Source organism: Rhinoderma darwinii, chromosome 1 (genome assembly GCF_050947455.1).
Source record: "Rhinoderma darwinii isolate aRhiDar2 chromosome 1, aRhiDar2.hap1, whole genome shotgun sequence".
NCBI lineage: Eukaryota > Metazoa > Chordata > Amphibia > Anura > Rhinodermatidae > Rhinoderma > Rhinoderma darwinii.
In genome coordinates, this window is record NC_134687.1 from 34,070,214 (window position 1) to 34,094,408 (window position 24,195).

The following is a 24,195-nucleotide window of genomic DNA, read 5'->3' on the forward strand; positions in this document are numbered from 1 at the left end:
CAGGGCCTAAGGCTATGTTCACACGGCATATGTTCAGGCTGAAAAATACTCAATTTATTTTAAGAGAAAACAGATGTTTTTGGAGCTTATTTTCAAAGCGTTTTTTGATTTTTGCTACATTATCAAAGCGTTTGACAATGGGAAATGAGAAAAATAATCTTGTAAATTGTCATGTCACTTTTTTATGAAGCGGATTTCTCGGAGGCATTCTCAAATTCAGCAGCGCAATATACGCCTTCTATAAACTACACAGGGGGGGGGGGGATTTATCAAAACTGGTACAAAGGATAAATAGAGTAGTTGCTCATGGCAACTAATCAAGTTGCTGCGTTCATTTCTCAAAGGGCCTCTGAGGAATAAAAGGTGTAATCTGATTAGTTGGTATGGGCAAATACTCAACTCTTTCTTTGCACCTATCATGATATACCCACCCACCCACCCCCCAGTGTATTTTCCAATTAAATCAACAACTGTGTTGCTAATAGCAACCAATGGTAAACCAGCTTTCATTTTCTTGGGGCAGGTTAGAAAATGAAAGCAGAGACTGGATTGGTTGCGATGGGCCCCTCCTCGGTTTCTCCTTTCCATGACACAATAGTAAACACAGTCCCCGGCAGCTGCTACCCATGTGCTCCAGTCACTGCGACCGGTAGGCGGAGCTTCCATCACAAACCACGCCCCATGACCTTCTTTTCACTACCCGTTGCTAACAGGTTCCGCCTCTTCCTCGTTACACCAATCATGTTTTGGGTTATGTCACCTGACAGTGCCTCGTTATTGGTCGATTTTCCTGTCATTCTGTTGGCTGTGACGCTTCGCATTGGTTGGGAGAGGTAAAGCGGGTTAGGCTGCGGCCGGAGCTGTCAGTGATGATTCCTCCCGGTGCTGGTGACTGGTGATGGCGGTTAGTGAGCGGCGTCTGGTAACAGGGAGGTGGCGGAGTGTGGAGCCCGTGGAGTGAGCTTGACTGGCCGGGGTTGTGGTGACTGATAGAAGCCGGTCGCGGCCTTGTTTGCGCTGCTGAACGAACATGGCCACCATGGAGAAGCTGATGAGAGCATTCGAATCCCTGAAATCCTTCCAACAGCAGGGACCGGCAGTGACTGAGGAGCCGGTGCATAAGGCGTGAGTACCCCACAATGTCCCAGGAGAATCACAATGTAACCCCGATATCCTGCAGCCCCAGACTGCGCTCTGTCCTCGGGTTATGTGTGGTGCGACGTCCGACCAGTTGTGGGACTTTATTATTCTCTTCAGAGTAGTCAATGGAATTGTCATCAGTCATCGAGCGATCTCCATCTCTCAAAGGAAGACGATGGTCGCACGAGGGTCACATCACTCAGAGCTCCGTGTTTTGTGAGCGGGTGCCGGCGCGCAGCGACTGTGAGGGGGTGCCGGCGCGCAGCGACTGTGAGGGGGTGCCGGCGCGCAGCGACTGTGAGGGGGTGCCGGCGCGCAGCGACTGTGAGGGGGTGCCGGCGCGCAGCGACTGTGAGGGGGTGCCGGCGCGCAGCGACTGTGAGGGGGTGCCGGCGCGCAGCGACTGTGAGGGGGTGCCGGCGCGCAGCGACTGTGAGGGGGTGCCGGCGCGCAGCGACTGTGAGGGGGTGCCGGCGCGCAGCGACTGTGAGGGGGTGCCGGCGCGCAGCGACTGTGAGGGGGTGCCGGCGCGCAGCGACTGTGAGGGGGTGCCGGCGCGCAGCGACTGTGAGGGGGTGCCGGCGCGCAGGGACTGTGAGGGGGTGCCGGCGCGCAGGGACAGGGACTCCGTGTGTCAGCCCCGTATGATGCGCGGCTGCGTTATTTTCGCGCAGCCGCCATCATTGACACTCCGTTTGGATGTTTGTAAACAGAAAAGCACGTGGTGCTTTTCTGTTTTCATTCATCCTTTTCACTGCTGTGGCGCGAATCACGAGCGTCCCACGGAAGTGCTCCCGTGTGACATGCGTGGTTTGCACGCACCCATTGACTTCAATGGGTGCGTGATGCGCGAAATACGCCGAGATATTGAACATGTCGTGAGTTTTTCGCAGCGGACTCACGCTGCGTAAAAATCACGCACCTGTCTGCACTGCCCCATAGACTAATATAGGTCTGAACGACGCACGTGAAAATGAGCCCTTTTAAAGATGTATTCTTGCTGTCATTGAATAGGATCATCTTTGTTTGCACCCAGAGGCAAAAAACTTGTCCTGATCATGTCCAACTGACACAGGAGCATTGAGTAAAGGTACGTATCTACACACGCAGTGAATACACCCTAAGGCCTGATTCACACGAACGTGTTAAACATCCGTGGGACGGCCGTTGAAACAGTGGCCGTCCCACAGACCGATGTTATTCAGTGTGGCCGTTCACACAGCCTTTGTTTCAATGGACCGTGTGAAGCGTCCGTGCGAAAATAGGACATGTCCTATCTTTTCACGTATCGCGCATCCCTCCATAAACTCATCTATGTTGGATGCATGACCTCGCGTCGCGCAGCGCCGAACACTGTCGTTTTTCACGTCTGAGGTGCGCAACGCTCGTGTAAATAAGGCCTGAGCCTCATTCACACTTGCGTATATTGGGCAGTTATTTTCCATCCACATTTGAAATCCAAAACCAGGAGTGGAGCCAAAACATGAGAGGCGCCAATCTTTCCATCCCTTTCTCCGCTTATTTTCCTTTCCTGGTTTTTACTTACAAATACCGATCAAAATATGCAAGTGTGAATGAGGCTTTATCGTCACTTGTGTCAGTTGGACGTGATCAGAAGAACTTCTAAAACCCCTGTATGTAGGATTCAGAAAACACAACTTGTTATAGAAGTCGATAAAACAAGTTTATTCTGTGATTTGGTAGTACTGAAATTCTCCGGTTATGTATGTATGTGTGTGTATATGTATGTCATTAGCATGTTAAACAGTCCTTAGCTGATGCTGTTGACTGATCTGATATTATTATTATTATTATGCTGGTTTAGTATTTATATATGGTTTTGTTGCTGTTTTTTGCCAGATATATATTTTGTATTCTTTTTGGATGTACTTTATGGCCAATTGGGAAGAAGAGATCCGTGATCATGATATTTAGCTTTTCTCCTCTTAGGGTGTGTTCACACAGGGCGGATTAGCAACAGCTGTCATTGCAGTAAATCGGCGGCATATTACCATAGCAGCAAAGTGGTTCAGATTGAACAAATGTCATCCACACGCTGCAAAAAAAATCTGTAGCGAAAACGTTCATAAATTGACCTGCAGTGTTTTTGTTTTTTTAAATGTATTTATTTATTTTTTTAAATCCTCGACATGTCCATTTTATTTTGCGGAATCGTTTCACTTTTGTTTCGCTTTGTCCCCATTTAATTTAATGGGGAAGTAAAAGCCGCCACAGATAGCAAATGTTGTTATTTTTGTGGTGAGAAAGCTGCGATTCCGCTGCCCAAAAAATCACAAATCTGAAAAAAACAATAACTTTTCAAGGTTAAATATAATAAAAATGTTTATACTTATTCCCATAGCGTTGTCATAGCGATGGCTCCTTGTTCCCCCTGCTATGCTCAGTGCAGCTCCACCTCCTGGGATGACGTTGCATCCCATGTGACTGATTCAGCCAATCACGGGCTGCAGAGGTTACATGGGCTGCAGCGTCATTACAGGAGGCCGAGCTGCACCGAGAACAGAGGGGCCTTTCAAGTGTTGTGGTGTTTTGTTTTTTTTTGGGGGGGGGGGGGTTTATTTTTTTTATTTTCTGCAGACTTGACTCCAGTCGAAAATCTGCACCACAATTTGATGGGTTTTCGGCCCGAATTCCCTGCGGTTTCTGGGTTGGATACACTGTGTACTTTTACGCAGCATATCCACTCTGTGTGAACGTACCCTAAATGCCATAAACAGTAGCTTGTCACTTCTGATGGACTGCAGGGAAAGCTCAGGAAATGTGCAGGGAAATGTGGAGGGATTCCAATAGAAGTGCGTTGGGGAATTGCTGTATATGGACCTCACTGCTATACAAATGTATGTTTAGTACAGGTGGACCTCCCCTTTAAGTAGCTTGTGACTCTCAGCATGACAGCCAATAGCCTTGGATTTGGCTCCAGAAACCCCTGTCGATCAGTTGATGTTGCCAGCTATACACTTCCCCTGCAGCGGCCGCTGTAGGATAAATGTGGTATTACATGTTTGCGATTTAAATTCATGGTTGACCATGTTACATGTGGATGAGCAGTGTCCAGAGTGTGTCTCACGGTTTGCTGTATGGGACTGCTGGCCGAGCCCTGTACTCGGCTATCTCCGGTAGTTCCGTACAAAATGAATGGAGCAGAAGCGCTAATGCGTGACCGCAGCTCCCAGCATTCAGGGGACTTGGGACCCCCGTTCTCTTGGTAGGTGTTCAGCAGTGGGACCCCCAATGATTTAAACCCTTCTCCCCTATCCTGTAGGTAGATGATTTGTTTTGGTGGGTTGACCCAAGAAATTAGGAGCCAAATAGCATATTTTGGTCACATTTGTGACCGTTTTTAATCACCATCTGCAGCCCTGCCTGAAAGAGTATTTGTCGTCATGAGGAAACCCCTTTAAGGCCTAATTCACATGACCGTGTTCAGTCTGTGATATACGGACCGCATGTTGGCCGCATTTCCCGGACCGAACACACTGCAAAGAGCCGGGCTCCTAGCGTCCGTTACCTATGACGCTAGGAGTCCCTGCCTCTCAGCGAAACTACTGTCAAAACATGATTACAGTACGGGACAGTTGTCCCGCAGCGAGGCAGGGACTCCTAGCGTGATAGATAACTATGATGCTAGGAGCCCGGCTCCCTGCAGTGTGTTCGGTCCGGGAAACACTGCCGACATACGGTCCGTATATCACGGACTGAACGAGCTCCTGTGTGGGAGGCCTAGGACTGTTAAGATTTATAGAACCCAAACTTTACCATTCAGGTTTATTGCTCGATCAACACCACTTCAGTATCTGCCAGTCATCCTAAAAGTAATTGATCGCTTTACCTTTGGGTGCTATTTTGCAGCTTATATACACTGTTCATCCGTAACATTAAAACCACCTGCCTAATATTGTGTAGGTCCCGAGTGCCGCCAAAACAGCTCTGACCCGACGAGGCATGGTCTCCACAAAACTTCTGAATGTTCCTGGCGTATAGGCCACCAAGACGTTGGCAGCAGATCCTTTAAATCCTGTAAGTTATGAGGTGCGGCCTCCATGGATTGGACTTGTTTTTCCAGCACATCCCACAGATGATCGATCAGATTGAGATCTGAGGAATTTGGAGACAAGTTAACACGTTGAACTCTGATGCTCATGTGCCCATTGTAGACCCTTTCGGCAATGGACAAGGGTCAGCATGGGCACTGTGACCGATCTGCGGCTACCCAGCCCCAAACGCAATAAGCTACAATGCTCTGTGTTCTGACACTTTTCTATCAGAGCCAGCAGTAACTTTTTTTTGTGCAATTTGTGCTACAGTAACTCTTTTGTAGGATCGGACCTGCGGGCTAGCCTTCGGTGATTTTAACCCCTTTACAACGAAGGATGGATATATATCCGTCCTATGCAGGAGCTAGTTCCCACATAAGGACGGATATATCCGTCCTCTGATCGCGTAGGTACTGGCAGTGTACCCACGCGATCAGCGGCAAGAGCACGGCTGTTCCAAACAGCCTGGCTCCTGACGCAACTGCTGGAATCGAAGCGCGCGCTGATTACGGAAGTTTAACCCATTTGATGCCCCTGTCAATAGCGACAGCGGCATAAAATGTGTTCGACAGAGGGAGGGAGCTCCCTCTGTCACCCCATCGGCACACCCACAAACAAATCGCAGGGCGCCGTTGGGTTTCCATGGCAGCTGGGGGCCTAACAGAGGCCCCCAGGTCTGCCTTCAGCAACTGCCTATTAGGCCCTGCCAGAGCCATGTCCTAATGGACTGCCTGTCAGTTTTACACTGACGGTCAATAATGCTTTTGTACACTAAGGCTATGTTCACACGGGGTCTTTTGCCGAGTTTTTTGACGCGGAAACCGCGTCGCAAAACTCGGCAGAAACGGCCCGAGAACGCCTCCCATTGATTTCAATGGGAGGCGTCGGCGTCTTTTTCCCGCGAGCAGTAAAACTGCCTCGCGGGAAAAAGAAGCGACATGCCCTATCTTTGGGCGCTTCCGCCTCCGACCTCCCATTGACTTCAATGGGAGGCAGGAGAAAGCGTGTTTTCTGCCCGCGGCGCTCAATGGCCGCGGGCGAAAAACGGCGCGATCATTGCTATTCACACAGAGTATTTTGGGGGAGGAATATCTGCCTCAAAATTCCGTTTGGAGCTTTGAGGCAGATATTCCTCCCCCAAAATACTCCGTGTGAACATAGCCTTATCAAGACCCCATGCACACGTCAGTATTTTGCTTCAGTATTTGGAAGCCAAAACCAGTAATGTAACATAAACAGAGAGAACCTATAATAGAAAGATTTTCACCTCTTCCGTGTTTTGGACCCACTCCTGGTTTTGGCTTCCAAATACTGAAGCAGAATACTGACGTGTGCATGAGGTTAAGTGTACCAAAGCGTAATATAAGCGATCAGAAGATCGCATGGGCAAGTAAAAAAATATAAAAATGTAAAACAGTTAAAGTTTATGGAAAAAAAAAAAGATTACAGTAAAAATCAAATCAAATCACTTTTTTCCCCCAAAAAAGTGGTTTTATTTAGTAAAAGTGTCAAAACAAATAACACATACGCATATATGATATCCCCACGATCGTAACGATTCGAACAATAAAATTAACGCATTAATTAAACCACCGGATGAACGGCGTCCAAAAAAAACGGCAAAATAATTTTTTTCTCACATCCCCCCCCCCCCCCATAAAAAACAAAATAAAAGTTAAGTCCCATGTACCCCAAAATAGTACTAAAAATAAAAAGTTAAGTCACCGCTCTCGGAATTCCTTATCTTGTACTGATCCTGACTATACTCCAGAGCTGCATTCATATTTCTTTTAATTGCCACTGGACTGTCAACTTACTGTTTACAGACCTATGGCTTCGTTCACAAACTGCGCCAGGGTCCCGCTCCGATGTTCCGTCTGAGTTTTCTGTCACAACGGGACCCTGACTGACACAAACGGAAATCATAGGTTTCCGTTTCCATCACCATCGAGTTCAATGGTGACGGATCCGGGGGCCAATGGTTTCCGTTTGTCTTCGTTGTGCACGGGCTCCATCGTTATGACGGATCCCATAGCGTAGTCGACTGCTCCATTGATTCCGTTAAAATGACCTATGGTTTGTGTCAGTCAGGGCTCCGTTCCGACAGAACGTCGGAACGGGGCCCTGTCGCCGATGTGAACGAAGCCTAAGTGGAATTTCCATAGTGTGGTGCACTGCATTCTGGGAGTTTTTTTTTTTTTTTCCTATATCTAATAATTGTACTACGCTTCCCAGAATGTATAAATCTCCAAAGCAAGCTCTGCATAGATACTGAATCGGCAGGGGATGCAGGCGGATTTGATCTAAGGAGCCTGCAGAATTGTGAATGCAGCTCTGGAGTATAATACAGGATGTAACTCCGGATCAGTACAAGAGAAGTTATACAATGTATTTACAAATCCATTACATGGTGGCATTGTTTGCTCTCCATCAGGGGTTCCAGTATATTAGTCTGCCGCGCTATTCTTGCAATCAATAATAACGGATCCCCTGACAAATCTGACGGATCCTATTGTTAATCAATAGGAGGGGTCAGGATTCGTTGGGATCCTGTTGAGAAGGGATCAGTCGTGGCTCTTTGGTCACATTAACACCAACATTTCTGTTCATAAGAGTCTTGTTCTGGGAGTCCTCGTGAATGTTTTACATAGAAACACCAATGTAATTAGATGAATCATAGTCGTCCTGGATCAAAGTCCGTCTGGATGAGGGTGATCTAGATCTGTTGTGCATTTCTTTGTTTGACTTTTTAAAATTGTTATTGCTTTATTGGCCCTTCCACCTAATGCAATGAGCTGTAATGTCTTCTATTTGTAGTCGGTTTATTTCCCTGGTAGTAATACAAGTCACAGGGAACCACTTGACATCGACTTGTAGTCTGAATCCTCCGCATGCAGTAACTCCTCCCACAGTGATGTCATCCCAGAACTACATTGTCCAGCATGCTTAGCTGCAATTCAGTATGGGATGATTTTCCACTATCCATATATTTTTTCAGTGTGTGTGCAAATGTATTCTTTATGTGCTTGTACGTATATATTTAAAGGGGTTTTCCAGCCAATAAAAATGAATGGCCTATACTCCGGATAGGCCATCAGTGGCGGATGAGTCAGGGTCTGACTCCCGGGACCCCCACCGATCAGCTGCTGTTTTGAAGGGGCCGCAGCGCTTGCACGAGCGCTGCTTGCCCTTTATTTCTTCTTGCTCACTGTGACTGTTTGACACGCTTTTAGTGGCAATTCACAGGTATTGCAGCCTTCTCCCCCATTTAAGTGAGTAGGAGAAAAGGCTGCAATACCTGTGAATCGCCGCTTGTCAAAGATTCACAGTGAGCAAGAAAAAAATTAAGGGGAAGCAGCGCTCGTACGAGCGCTGCGGCCCCTTCAAAACAGCTGATCGGGGGTCCCGGGAGTCAGACCCTGATCCATCAGCCATTGATGGCCTATCCTGAGAATAGGCCATATATTTTTAGTGGCTGGAAAACCCCTTTAAAGTGGATGTTCTGTTCAAAGGGGCATCCGGGTTCAGAATAATGGTCTACTTTTTCTTTAGAAATAGTGCCACACATGTACGTGGGCTATGCTTGGTATTGCAGCCCAGAACCAATGTCTGCTTTGGACAGTCCCTTTTTGTTGAAGGGTTTCTTGACCATAAATTGGGGCCCCCAACAGTGAGCTGTTATCTGTGGAGGAAACCTGGCACCATTTGCTTAAAGGGTAACTAAACGTTCAACAAACTTCTGACTTGTCATATTGGCAAGTCAGAAGTTTTGATCGCTGGGGTCTGAGCACTGAGACCCCCACCGGTCGCTAAAACGAAGCTGCAGAAGCGCTCGTATGAGCCCTGAGCCACTTGCTTTCTGTTCAGCTTTTCTCGGAAAACCGAGCAGTTGGCGTACGGACTCTATAGAAAGCCTATGAGCACATTCACTGCTACATCGGCTTTCCGAGAAAAGCCGAACAGGAACAAAGCGGCTCAGCTCTTACCCGAGTGCCCCTGCTGTTTCGTTTTAGCCATCGGTGGGGGTCTCCGTGCTCGGACGCCCAGCAATCAAAACTTCTGGCACTGTCATAGACCTGTCAGAAGTTTGTTGAACGTTTAGTTACCCATTAACCCCTTAATGACCGGGTCTGGAAAGGCCTTAATGACCAGCTACATTTTTCTGTTTTTGCCTCATGACTTTCAGCAGCCATAGCTTTTATTTTTATTTTTTCATTGACGTAGCTGTATGAGGCCTTGTTTTATGTGGGAGAAATTGTGTTTTTTTTTTTTTGTTTTTTTTGTGCAGTTTGTGGGTAGAAAAAAAATTCACTGTGTAAGTTATAGAATTTATTTATACGGTGTGAATATAGGAAAAAACGATTCTCTGAATTATGTGGTTTTTTTGTTTTTTCGTTTTTTTTCCCCCCCCGTTCACGATTCATGCTAAATAACCTGAATTATCAGGTTCTTATGGGTGTGTAGATACCTTAGGCTTCGTTCACATCTGACGTTCTGTCAGAGCTTTCAGTCAGAACGAGACCCTGAACAGTCACAAACGGAAAACAGAGGTTTTCGACTACGCTATTGCTTCCGGCAAAACGACGGTACCGGTGCACAACCGAGAATAACGGAAACCATGGGCAACGGATCCGTCACCATTGAAATAAATTGTGATGGAAACGGAAGCCTCTGTCTGTTCAGGGTCCCGTTCTGACTGAAAGCTCCAACGGAACGTAAGAACGGGACCCCAACGCAGATGTGAATGAAGCCTAATGCGTAGGTTTTTTGTTTTTTATGTAATGTCGGCGCAATAAAATGTATTGAAAACCTATTGAAAGTTTTTTTTTTTTGTTTTTTTTTTTTAAATCCCACTATGGGATAAATCTATTTACACATTTACATTTTTTACTTATAATATATTAGTATAGTCCTGTGTACTAATACATTACACTGTGTCACTTTGATACAGGCTGCTGTTAGGCCAGCACATAGTGTTCCCTAAGAGCAGGCACTCTGAACAGACAGCCTTGGGGTCCTTTCTAGGTCCCCAGGGCGGACTGCACAGGGATTCCTCAGTCTTAGAGCGCGTCATGGGGTCTCCAGGGTTTTATTTTGAATAAACAATGTATTACATTAAAGGGAATTTGTCACCTAATTTTTAAAAACGTTTTGCAAGAAAATACAATCAGAAAATAAGAACAGAAAAAAATATATATTGTTGGCCTGTCTCCTATACATGATTATGGGGACGGCCATCTTGCCTGAGCTCTTGCTCTCAGCTGTGACAGCGGTTCAGGAGATTTGCTTTACAGCAGCCACATGGATATAATAAGACTTGGTCAGAAAACGACTCATTGATTTCTGATGCAGAGTGTTGTGGGCATGCTCTTTGACTTGGGCAGGGAAGGGTGAGCTTTGTCCACCGTTAGTGGTGGATCTTGTGTAATCTATATAGGTGTTACCTGTCAGTGTAATCCTGCCTGTGATAATAATGAGATGATGCTGAGAAGTGATCTCTACAGAACAGGAAGGATCAGTCTATTATGAATGGTGGATCCTGTGTTATCTATATAGAGGTGTTACCTGTCAGTGTATTGTGAGGCTCATTGACTGCAGTAAAACCTTTTCTCTATATAGTGACATGGAAAACACCACTAAAGTCACACTTGTTTATTTCAACGTGAGGCAGGGGCATTTTTTTTTTTCTCCGGGCGGTTCTTAGCGCCTCTCAGAAAAAAAGCGGCATGTCCTTTCTGGCCGTGGTTCCGCCTCTGACAACCTATTGAAATCAATGGGAGGCAGAAAACACCTGCGCGGCTCATTTGCTAGCTTTTTTTGTGGTGTTTATTTGCCCATGGTCCTTGCATTGACTTCACTAGCCACGGGCGGAAAAAAAAGCGCAGGCAGGTCAATGGAGGAAGGAATTCTGAGGCAGATTTTTTTTTTCCTGCCTGCAAAAAAAACTGCGTTAGAAGCCTTTATCGGACGGAGAAAATACGCAGCAATTCCGCTACGTGTGGAGAAACCCTAGTAGGTTCTATCGGCTTTCCGTCGGGGGGGGGGGGGGGGGGGTTCGTGCTTTTACTGGACACAATGGCGCAGCATGCTGCTCTATTGTCTCTGGCAATTCCTGCCGGATCTGCCTCCGACGTAGATGTGAACGAAGCCTTACAGGGGTATAAGCCGCTCTTGCCTTTGTGGCCTCCTAGTCTGCTGCTGACACTTAATCAAAGAAGTGATATCTGCCATTGTTCTTTACGCTTTTAGTTTGTATAAATGACTCCGTAATAGAAAAGAAAATGCGGATGTAATGCTATAAAAAAACAACCACATATGATGCAGTCGAAAATGTTATTTACACCACGTCCATCGCAGATTGGATTATCAAACTGTTTCTGGACAATTCACTGTCCTCCCGGCCTATAGATTGGCTTTGCTGTGTGTCAATTTGGAGCGGTGACATCGTCTCATCACCCCCCCCCCCCCCCCAGCTCTTCTGAAGTGGAAGTTTTTAAAAGTGCCAAGTGGAAAACTGGTCACATCCGACCGCTCTCTGTAAATTGCTTTTACAAGTGGAGATATAATGGGCAGCCGGACCGCGGGTCTCAGACTTTGGTTGCAGATGTTCCTGGAGCGATTTCGATCACTTTGCCCTGCCATTTATTTGAGCAACTAAGGAAGGTTTTATATACAGGTTTTATGTTTACCTTCAATATATGAAATCATTTGATGGACCGCATGTGATCTGCTGGAATGATCAGGCCGGCCCCTTTAATAAAGAGCTGATTTATGCCATTCAATGCACCATGCTGTCATTTTTATTTTCTCAATGGGGCAGAGTATTTATTTTCAGAGAGGTTTGAAAGATAAGGGATCTTATTGGTTGCTGCTTTTTGGACTGAGCAGATTCCTCACCATTTTGAGGGTATGTTCACACACAAACTCAAAAAGTCTGAAAATACGGAGCTGGTTTCAATGGAAAACAGCTCGTGATTTTCCGAAGTTTTTTTGAGCCACTCGCGATTTTCCGAAGTTTTTTTTTTTTACGGACATTTTTGGAGCTGTTTGTCTATAGAGTCTATGAAAAACCGCTCCAAAAACGGCTGAAGAAGTGACATGCACTTCCTTTTCACTGCTGGTTTTTTACGTGGCCGTTGTGAAAAACGGCTGTGAAAAAAAGTCCCGTTGGAACAGAGACATTTTTCCAATTGAAATCAATGGGCAGATGTTTGGAGGCGTTCTGCTTCCGATTTGTCAGACGTTTTTCGTGACGTTCTTCGGCCCGAAAAACGCTCCGTGTGAACATACCCTGAAGATGTCCGCTAGTGGAAACAAAATAGTTTAGATCCTGAGGCCGAAAACCTGGCCATGACTCTTAGGATATGTTCAGACGCTTAGCAAAAAACGTCTAAATTACGGAGCTGTTTAAGAGCAAAAACAGCTCGTGATTTTCAGATGTTTTTTTGAGCAACTCGCGTTTTTTGCGGCGTATTTTACGGCCGTTATTGGAGCTGTTTTTCAATGGAGTCCATGAAAAACGGCTCCAAAAACGTCCCAAGAAATGACCTGCACTTCTTCTTTTTCTGCGCCGTATTTTGAAAACGATGCGTAAAATTACGCCTCGTGGGAACAGAACACCGTAAATGCCATTGCAAACAATGGGCAGATATTTGGAGGCGTAATGGTGCAGTTTTCTCAGGTGTAATTCGAGGCGAAACGGGCCGAATTACGTCTGAAAACATTGACATGGCACTTTGATCTATGTACCGCTGTTCGTTTTCAGCCCCCTGGATGTTAACAAGAATGGAAACCTTCACTGACGGCAAGTAGAAATAATATATTTGCTAAGTTGCGTTACTTATCATTCTACAGCGATTTAGGCTTTATTTACAGAACCTTATGGGTAAACCATTCCAAATTGAGTTCAAACCAATCTCTTATCACATCGGCTGCCACTGATGCTTATTACTTGGCTGATACATCGTATAATTACAGAATGTTTGGCCTGTTTTGGCTTTGGAGGACTGTGAGGAGCTGCCCACCGAGCCTTATATTGTGCACAATGAGGATCGGGAAAATTGGTAATCCAGATTCTTAAAAACTTTGCCAAAGGCAGGAAACTTCAGGTCCAGTCTGCTTCTCTGCAATGATCAGTGTTCGGGTATGTGCACACGGCCTCTTTTCAGACGTAATGGAGGTGTTTTACGCCTCGAATTACGCCTGAAAAGACGGCTCCAATACATCGGCAAACATCTGCCCATTACTTGCAATGGGTCTTAAGATGTTCTTTGCAGACGAGCTGTCATTTTACTCGTCGCTGTCAAAATACGGCGCGTAAAATTACAGCCGCGTCAAAAGTGCAGGACACTTCTTGGGACCTAATCGGAGCCGTTTTTCATTGACTCCAATGAAAACCAGCTCCAATTACGTCCGTGAAAGACGCCGCGAAAACGCGTGCACTTGTAAAAACGTCTGAAATTCAGGAGCTGTTTTCTCCTGAAAACAGCTCCGTAATTTCAGACGTATATGGCGTTGTCGTGTGCACATACCCTAAGTCCGCGGAGAACTTATTAGGCAACTTATAGCTGTAGAGAGAATCCTAGGTGACGCTCGCGATGACTACATGAGCTCCATATCTCTCTAACATGATTGTGTTTGGCCTCCTTCATAGACCAAGTGCTCTCTTATCAACTAATAACCTGTAATCTTTTTATTTTATATATGTATTTTTATTATAAAAACCCAGTATTCACACATCTCAAGGGGTGCAGTTTTTTTTATTTTGACTTTAAGGGGTATTCCCAACTTAGACATTTTGTGGTATATGCGTGGGATACGCCATAAATGTCTGATAGGTGCAGTTTCCAGAACTGGGACCTGCATCTATCTACAGAACGGGGATCATCCAACCCCCATCCCGCCTGGTGAGTCGGCCGTTGGCTGGGACGTCTTGGCGGACAATGAATAGAGCTGACCGCACATGTGCTCAGCTTTTTCTGTAACTCTCGTATCACGGTATTGAGACAGCCGCGGCCACCTCTCCATTCATTCTCCATCTAGACGTGAAGGATCTATAAATCAATAGTACAAGGTACTATTGTTTTATAGATAAGGTACTTTGTTGCATATATTACAAAAAAATGCCTCTTTCTGCACTTACCAGCCCCAGGTTACAGCTGCTGCCCATAGATGTCTATGGGGAGGGGAGGAGGGAGCTGCTGCAGCCAAGAAAGGCAGAGAGACAGACACTTCTTCTTGTAAGTGTTTCACTCTCTCAACCCACTGCTAGATCCACAGTAACACTGGTCATTACTTCTGTAAATTGTCCTCCATACTACTTCTGCTGAGGGGGTGCTACAGAGATATAGGGGAGCAGAATCACCTCTTCTCTGTGTGCAGTGTAGGGGAGACATCATAGCAGCTAGTCTACATCCCTCTAGAGAGTCTGTAGAGGGGGGAAACGACTCAAAAAGGGCAAATACAAGTCATATGATGGTCAGAAATAGTGTTATTCCTCATGTGCGCACAACTTTTAAAGGTGATCGATCAACAGGTCCCTCCATTGTTTCGTTTGATCTGTATTTAGGATATTACATCTACTAGACCGGATAACAACAATGGTTCCTGGTAGATGGCAATATGCCTTTTGTCTGCTTTGCTGTAGATGAAGTCTGCTCTAGAAGTATTGCTGCCAGGGGAGAATACAGTGCTGCATGGAGGTACCATATGGCAGCACACAGATCTCACCTCCGGGACCCCCACCTGTTGGAAACGGGGGTCCTGGGACCCCAATTTTGCAATGCTCTACATGGATGTAGCTGTCTTGGCACCTATCCTGTGACTGTCGTATATGTCTAAGGTGTAGACACCTTTTTTTTTTTTATAGCTGTCTTTCTATGTTGTATTAAAGTGGCTTTTCACAAAGCAATTTCTTATTATGGGATAATCAAGACGCAAACCCATTGGGAGACACTGGCAAAATCACCGGACTACTTCAAAGTCGGCTGACGGCTGCTGCGTAATCCAAGCCTTCGTGACCAAGAGGCATTGCACTCGGTTATCTCCCATTCACTACAGGGGCGGATTCACACACGGCAGATTTTGTTGCAGAAATTTCCATTTATGTGAATGTGGTTGTTTCTGCAGCAGGGGTTTGGGTTTCTGCGAGTTACATTCAGATAAATGGAACGGAATTTCTTTTCTGCAATGATCTGCCGCGTTTGACCGTACCCGTATTTTTGGTCTCTTGTAGTAAACCGTACAAATCCCTGGAGAAGTGAATGTGTGAAATATTCAGTCCATTAATATCCTGTAAATCATCGGAAATATTATTGTATTAACTAGAATGAGCTCTTTGTAGCATTATCTTCCTTTTCAGAGGTCGGTGCTTTTCCTTAAGGTATTATTAGTATTATTGTTATATATTTTTTTTTTATGATGGGTTTGGTCAGCAGTTAGCTGTGGATAAAGGGTTGGTATAATGCTGGTATGTAATATATCCACTTCATTCTGCACACTTGGCCGCGTCAGGGAACTTGTGTAACGCATGGCGCCCAGGACGATGACTGGGATCCATGTAGTACACGGTTGTGCTGTGGAGACGTGGAAGCCGCTCTGTACTGTGTCTCTCCGGACTGGCTAATAGAGAGGGGTCCGGAGCGTGTGGACAGGGGTTGTGCTGATGGGATAATCCCTTTTTAGGGCCCCCTTAACATCTTGTTATTGTACAATGTGTAGTGTGCACATCAGGAAAGCTCCCGCTATACATTCTAAATGTGTCCATAGGAATCAGTCAGCCCGACCGAGACCAAGAGAGTGTCCTTTATGTCGCATCGGGCTGGTATACGTCCTTACAACGGAATCCTGTAAGAAAAACATATACCGCGCACTATACAGTTATTTTTAATTTTTTTTAAATAGGAGCTTATGGGTGAAGTAGGCCACTGCATGGCATATATTTAACGTATACATCGTTGTCCAGTCATAACGTATATATTAAACTAATACTAGATACAATAAACTGATGCCCTTCTATCACCGCACATACTAGTGGCTAATTCTGCAATACTGTGTGGTTCCCGGAACAGTCCAAGACGAGCCTCTTCTCCCGCTATCCTACGTTGTACGCGGCTCCTGAGACCAGGCAAAACGTTTCCTGCGCCCTTCTATATGGAGGCCTGTCTTCTGCTTTATTCCACACCGACCTCCTGACACAAGCCCCAGAATAATGAAAAACCATCTCGTCGTCGTCCTATGCAGTGATACTAGAACAGGCGGGATCCCCAACTCCTCATCTCACAATTGGACAAAACCTCGGTCTTGTACTCTTAGGCCCTGTTCACACTGAGTTTTTTTTGTTTGCAGAAAATTCTGCCTGGAGAAATCAGCTCCGGTTTTTTTGAAGTGGTTTTGCACCACACGCAGTTTTGCTGCGTTTTTATTTTTTGTGGCGTGTTTTTCTTTCCTATTTCTTCCACAGACAGAGGGAATAACCGCAATTTGTTTTTTGCTGAAAAACACGTCAAATCGCCGCAAATAAAGTGGAAAAAAATACGTTTTATTTCTGTCTCCCATTTATTTCAATGGGGTTTTTGAGACGGAAAACCACCAAGATAGGGCACGTCGCTTCTTTTTCCCACGAGCGTTTTTTTGCTCGCGGTAAAAAAAAAACGGCTCCACCTCCCATTGAAATCAATAGGAAGCAACCTCGGACGTTTTTTGCCACGGTTACCGCAGAAAAAATTGTGTGAACAGGGCCTTAGAGCCCCTACCAGAAGTCTTCCCCTAAAATAGTCTGTTAATTTTTTATTTCTTTCGGAATCCTTTGCAACTTTACCAGAACCCCCTATTTTCTGTTGATTTTGGCTATTTATACTTTATTTGAAAAAAAAAAATGAAAAAAGGAAGATCAGAAAAATGATTGTGATTTGAGCATTGGATCGGAGGGTGTCACGCAGAAATGGATTGGAAAATCGAGCGGTTATTGCAAAGTTGTCCCAAACCCTTTTTGAGGGGAGATCGTTGCTGTATTTTACCCGAGTTGATGCCTGTCCTGTTATAACATTTAATTTATTTTTTTTCCAGGAAGAAAGAGCCGTCTACGAACAAGAAAGATCGAGTGAATCATTGTCTGACCATATGCGAGAACATTGTTGCTCAGTCTCTGAGGTATTGCTCTAGTATCCATATTACTCATCATGGTCCATACTGCCGTATCTCTGTATTATTTCTGCTCTTCTTTAAAGTTTACCTCCAGGAGACCCTCTTGGCGTCATACGGTTACCTTGGTAACGTGACTGCCGATCTGTGTTTCCCGCAGTCGCATTTAAACTTCAGGTGGTCGGCGCCGTCAGGAGCAGCTCTGGAGACACAATTTTATATATTCCGCAAGCCTTACTTCCAAAGTCTAACTTGACATTGAGTCACAGGCAGCTCTGTCCTCCATACATTAGACTGCCTCTCCATGTTACACGATTAAAGCACCAGGGTTTATAAGAAGTCTTGGCGGTTAATCGTACAGCTTCAAAAAAAATATTTAGGAATAAGACTGGTGGGGAGAAGGGTGAGAGTTGATGCTCTGGGACCTGCATCTGTCTCGAGAACGGGGGTCCCCTGACCACATCCCCACCTGGTGAAGCGGCTTCTGGCCGCCGCGTCCAGTCTGAGACTGCGGAGAGGAGGCCGGGCTTACGAAAAAAGCATAACTAGCTGTTCGACACGGTTTACCGAACTACTAGAAAAGTGAATGTGAGTTACGGAATCCGCATAGCACAGCGAAATATGGTTTTTCCGTAAGCCTGGCCACCTCTCCAACCAGTTTCCGCTGGTCGGGGGGGACACCGTTCTCGAGATAGGTACATTTATGGCATATCCTGTGGATATACCATCAAAGGTCTAAGATGGGAATACACCTTGAAGGCCATGTTCATACAGAGGATTTTTCCATTTGAAAAATGTGACATGGAATTGGGTGAGATTCCGCAGCTGAAATCTGAGGCTATCCCTTCGGTTTTGCATTAAAACCTGTTGCGGTTCTGCATGCTAGTTAGGCTCATTCAATGAGGCTAATCTGCGTGTAGCTACCCGGTGCTGTTTCTTTTTCTTGTCTTTCTTCTCTGTCCTTTCTTCTCTTTCTTCTTTCTTTCTTCCCTTTCTTCTCTTTCTTTCTTCTTTCTTCTGTCTTCTCTTTCTTCTTTCTTTCTTTCTTCTGTCTTTCTTTCTTCTCTTTCTTCTCTTTCTTTCTTCTGTCTTCTCTTTCTTTCTTCTGTCTTCTCTTTCTTTCTTCTGTCTTTCTTTCTTTCTTCCCTTTCCTGAAATTTTCACCCTGTACAAACAATGGCGCGGTTTCTTATTGAGAACAATGAAAGTCATTTTACAAGCAGAATTCGCGCGAGTTCCATTGCGGGAAAACCCGTCAGAATTGGCATGAATTTCCCTCCATGTGAACAAGGCCTAAGGGATTAAAAGGGCTTTTCATTGTTACACTTAGGGCATGTAAAGCAATCGCAAGGGGCCCCTATTCTCATGGAGACGCACAATGAAATGAATCGGGAATGAAAGTTGTGTGAACGCAAACGTAATTCTGCAGCTCAAGGGTCTGTATCCCGCTGCATAGCTCTAGTAATTTGGTAGAACGTACCTAGGGATTCGCTTTTTGGGAACAGGCCCTGTGATCTGCTTTATATTAAGGGATGCAAAACTTTTTTTCCCCTTGGTCCTAGATCTACGTTGTCCGATTGTACTTCTCAAAGGGACCACAATAAGGTTTTTTTTTTTGCTGTTCTGTACAACCTTAAAACGTATGTGAAACTCCATTCAATGAGCTTTATTCTTTAAAGGGGTTATCCCACGAGTCTGCTTGTCCCAAAACCTGTAGTGTTGCAGTAATCTTTTTTTTTTTTTTTTTTTTTTTGCACTGTTTCTAAGTGTAAATTAGCGGTAATAATTTTTCTTGCATTGCTTGAATCTTGTCTTACGTTCTGTGCCACAGCCAAGCTGCGCTATTGTGAGTGGGCTTTAGAACAGGATCACGTGATCGTTTCTTTCATCCTACAACGTCTAAAAACCCTTTCATCAGGACAGAATATGCCTTAAATATCTGAAAGATGTGGGTCCAAACTCTGCACGTTTGTCGAGAACAAGGGTCTTTTGACTCCGTTCCTGTCTGGAGAGGTGGCCGCTGGACGTTGCATCAAAGGGAGTCTCAATGACCAGATGGCCTGGAGTACGGAAACTGCCAAGCTTTCTGATATACGCTCTTTCCTTAACTCCTATAGAAGTGTCTCATGCTGCTGCTCTCTCCGACCCCTGTGCTTTACACTGCAGCTCTGTGCACTAATATGACACTAATGAGAAAAAGTTTATAAGGTAACCGAGACACACAGACTGAGTCAAATGTACCTCCGTAAGGGCTGGGCCTGAAGATTTTCTCTTAAGAGGTGGCCTAAAATCGGTGGGGCTCAGTAAAATAGCCCAAAGCGTATGCAAGCATTTCACCAGAGAAGGTTAATAGGATAAGGGACCAGTTCTTCTTGAGACCTATGGCCGTTTCAGATCTGGGCAACCTTTTATTTGGGCTTACGGCTTTTTATGCATTTGCTTAAAGGGTTCAACAAACTTCAGACATGTCACTAGTTTTGATAGGTGGGGGTCCGAGCACGGAGACCCCCACCAATTTGCTAAAACGGAGTGGCAGAAGTGCTCGGATGAGCGCTCAGCTGCTTCGTTTCTGTTTAATCAATGGTAATTGAAACCTATGGTTTCCGTTTGTGTCAGTCAGCTCTCCGTTCCGACAGAAAGCGCCGTCTGAACTGAGCCTTGACGCAGATGTGAACGAAGCCTTAAAAATATTTTCCCCTACTTGTGTTCCTGTGTGTTGGGAAGAAGACTCTGCTAGGCAGAAAGCATACTTGGCAGAATTTTTATATACAGATTGTATTTAATAATATATGACGGCTTACAATATAACGGAGTCAGTAAAAGACAAAATAAAGAAACTTCAATTCTTAAGTGCAGTTCCCGTCGTGATTCTGAATATCGCTCCCATATGACTGAGGAGGAGCTTTCTTCTGTGCTCCCATATGACTGAGGAGGAGCTTTCTTCTGTGCTCCCATATGACTGAGGAGGAGCTTTCTTCTGTGCTCCCATATGACTGAGGAGGAGCTTTCTTCTGTGCTCCCATATGACTGAGGAGGAGCTTTCTTCTGTGCTCCCATATGACTGAGGAGGAGCTTTCTTCTGTGCTCCCATATGACTGAGGAGGAGCTTTCTTCTGTGCTCCCATATGACTGAGGAGGAGCTTTCTTCTGTGCTCCCATATGACTGAGGAGGAGCTTTCTTCTGTGCTCCCATATGACTGAGGAGGAGCTTTCTTCTGTGCTCCCATATGACTGAGGAGGAGCTTTCTTCTGTGCTCCCATATGACTGAGGAGGAGCTTTCTTCTGTGCTCCCATATGACTGAGGAGGAGCTTTCTTCTGTGCTCCCATATGACTGAGGAGGAGCTTTCTTCTGTGCTCCCATATGACTGAGGAGGAGCTTTCTTCTGTGCTCCCATATGACTGAGGAGGAGCTTTCTTCTGTGCTCCCATATGACTGAGGAGGAGCTTTCTTCTGTGCTCCCATATGACTGAGGAGGAGCTTTCTTCTGTGCTCCCATATGACTGAGGAGGAGCTTTCTTCTGTGCTCCCATATGACTGAGGAGGAGCTTTCTTCTGTGCTCCCATATGACTGAGGAGGAGCTTTCTTCTGTGCTCCCATATGACTGAGGAGGAGCTTTCTTCTGTGCTCCCATATGACTGAGGAGGAGCTTTCTTCTGTGCTCATTGTCTCCCCCTTCTGGAAAATAGACCAGAACAGTGGGGAAAGGGGAGTGACAACTTTGCTGAGGTCATTTCTGGCTCAAGTGCTTGTCACTTGATGCCATAAGTGAAGTATAATGTACTACTACTCCAGCAATAATTACTATGTCCTGACGGGCAGCTATGGATATAACTGGAGACGATCCACGTGTGACTGGGATTGTGGTACAGTAAAGACATGATGGTCTATGCAGGTTGCCGGGAGCTGCATTGTTGGATTAATTTTTTTTATTTTTTTTTGTATTTGCAGGAATTCTCCAGAGTTTCAAAAGCTGCTCGGTATAGCCATGGAGCTCTTTCTCCTGTGCAGCGATGATGCCGAGTCTGACGTCAGGATGGTGGCTGATGAGTGCCTCAACAAAGTGGTGAAAGTACGACTCATCATCCCTTCTTGTTACCTGTTTATTTCAGTAGAATGGCTGTGTGACACAAATCTGATAGAATAGAGATGTCCTTTGCTTTACTTCACTTCATTTGTTCCCTAATGCAATCCATAGCCAGCCGTGAATGGCAAACATGCCCATAAAGATACCCAGGCAAGAATAAGAATTAAAGGGGTTTTCCAGCTTCTGACAACTGATGACCTATCCAACGGATAGGTTATCAGTACATGATCTGCGGGGGTCCGACACCCGGGCCCCGCACAGATCAGCTGGTCCGGTGCCTCCGGGCATCGGACGTACAAGCCGGAAGCAGTTTTCTCCGGCCACAGAATAGTGGCCGAGCTGCAATACTGTATTCAATTGAATAGGAGCAGACCTGCAGTTGTGCAGCACGGCCGCTATGTATGGAGCCAACTGCTTTCGGGCTCCGTACATAGCATTATGTGCCACAACATCTGGTACCCGCAGGCCACCAGAGCGGCTTATCGGTGCGGGGTCTGGGTGTCGGACCCGCACCGATGACTTACTGATGACCTATCCGGTGGATAGGTCATCAGTTGGCAGAAGTTGGACAACCCCTTTAAAGGGACTTTGTCACCAGTTTATCAATTCTCTATCTCCTAACTAATCTAATTGTAGTTATCAGCATCACAGCGACTGTGTAATTTGTTTTCAGAAACGTTTATTATTTGCAGTTATGAGCATTTTTCTAAATATGCTAATTTGGCTAAACTTGCCAAATAAGAGGTGACTCTATTTACTCTTGGCGGTGTAATGTTTTCTGTATGACGATGTCCAATCGGCATACAGCTTCTCCCCCTTTTCTGCCCAGAACTGCGATCCTGGTGTCATTTGAAAGATTAGAATCTCCTCTTTCATATGCCACCACTATTCTAGGTGGTCACAGCTATGACTATTTGAAGTGATCCCCCTTCCCTCCAGCCTCCGTCTCTCACACTGTGTGAAGCAGCTTCGTGCTGATAGGACAGGTCAGAGGCTGTGAGGAGGCTCCACCTCAAGAAAATTTGCTGGTGTTACCTCCCACTTGTCTAATAAAGGCTCATTTACATATTTAGAAAAAAAAATCTTATAACTTGTAAAATAATAAAAGTTTTGGGACACAATTTTCACTAGTATCAGTGTGACAGCACCTATTAGATTAGCTAGGAGATTGGGTTTTACGAAACTAGTGACAGATCCTCTTTAAAGGCAATGTGTCGCTAGAAAAATATTTTTATTTTTTTTAGTTAAACAGTTAGTGTATAAATGATTAAACCTTGTTCTAATTTTTTCACGAGTCAGGAAATATTATAAATTAGATTCTAATTTATAACATTTCCCAGTGCTGGTCACTAGATGGAGCAATTCCCAAAATTGCAGCATTGGCATGTGGTAAAGCAACCACATTGCTTTATGCTGCAAAATTTGAGAATACACACTCGCTTTAGTGAGTTCACAGAATCCCCCCCTGCCTTATCCTGGCTAGTGCCAGGAGAAAGGAGGGGGTTGAACGTTCAAACATCCTACACTGTGTGTCGCCATTTTTTGAGCTAACACACAGTGTAGTAGGTTTACATACAGTGGTAATCACACACTAAAACACGTACATACACAGACCTAACTTACCTGCTCCTGCCGCCGCCGCTGCCTCCGGTCCGTCCGCTCCGTCTGCTACCTCCTCTCCAAGTGCTTGCATTAGAACACAAGTCCGGAAGTAGTAATCTTACTGTCCGGCCGCTGCTTCCGGTCCACAAGAAAATGGCGCCGGACGTCGCTCGGCCAAAGACCTTCCATTTGGACTGTGTGGGAGTGGCGCATGCGCCGTTCCCACACAGACGGCGTACAGCATAGTGAATGGAACGGGTCCCGTTCGCATTCTCTATGGGGATGTATGTGCCGTATTCCATGTCTGTATGTGCCGTATTCCATGTCTGTATGTGTCGTTAATCGTTAAAAAAAATGGCAAGACAAGAAAAAGTTAAAAAATAAAAAAAATTAAAACACAAACACACAAATAAAACATTTTTTAATAAAACACTAAAAGCAAATTGATATAAAAATTTTTTTTTCGCGACACCCTTCCTTTAACCCCTTCACGACTGCCATACGGCTATATACGTTTACGTTCTAACAGCTGATGCCCTGTGCAGTTAGCACGTGTATAAACGTTGACAGCCTGGAACGGGTTTAATGAGTGCAGTGCTGCTTCAGTTTGACACTAGCATGTCGGCCGGGGCTCTGAGAGCCACGGAATAGAAACCCCCACTGTAGATAGTGCCACCCACAACCCCCTGTAGGCAGCGCAAAACCTTCTGTAGATAGGGCCATCTAAGCTCCCTCCAGCATCGGAATCCCTGGCAAGTGCTCTGGCTGAGGATTCGGCTCCTAAACGGAGCCCCCGCCGTCTCTCCATCCCCGCTGCAGAAAGTGTCATCCCCCTGCAGATAGCAACCCCCTCCTGCTGCAGATGGCATTGCACCCCCCACTGTAGATAGCGCCACCTGAACTGACTCTAGAAGCGGAATCCTCGGTGTCCGATCGCACTGGCTGGGAATTCCGCTTCTAGAGAGGGCCCCTGACGTCACTGTCCATATATGGACAGTGATGTCGGGGGCTACTCCTGGAGCGGACTCCCGGCTCTGGCAGGGGATTCCATTTTTAGAGTTAACCCCTGAGGTCACTGTCCATATATGCACAGAGACATTAGGGGTTTCCTGTAGGAGCAGAATCTTCGGCCAGAGGGATTCCGCTCCTACAGGGAGCTACAGTGGTGC

General features: G+C 45.6%; 1 protein-coding gene across 1 annotated transcript in view; it reads left to right on the forward strand.

Moving 5' to 3' along the window:
- Nucleotides 1-811: 811 nt before the first annotated feature.
- The window catches only part of HTT (huntingtin), a 182,880-nt gene continuing 159,496 nt past the window's right edge, over nt 812-24,195 (forward strand). The window contains exons 1-3 of the mRNA XM_075857408.1: nt 812-1,125; nt 17,262-17,345; nt 21,289-21,409. Coding sequence (XP_075713523.1) covers nt 1,031-1,125; nt 17,262-17,345; nt 21,289-21,409 — 300 coding nt within the window. The 5' untranslated portion in view covers nt 812-1,030. The remainder of the gene's footprint in view (nt 1,126-17,261; nt 17,346-21,288; nt 21,410-24,195) is intronic.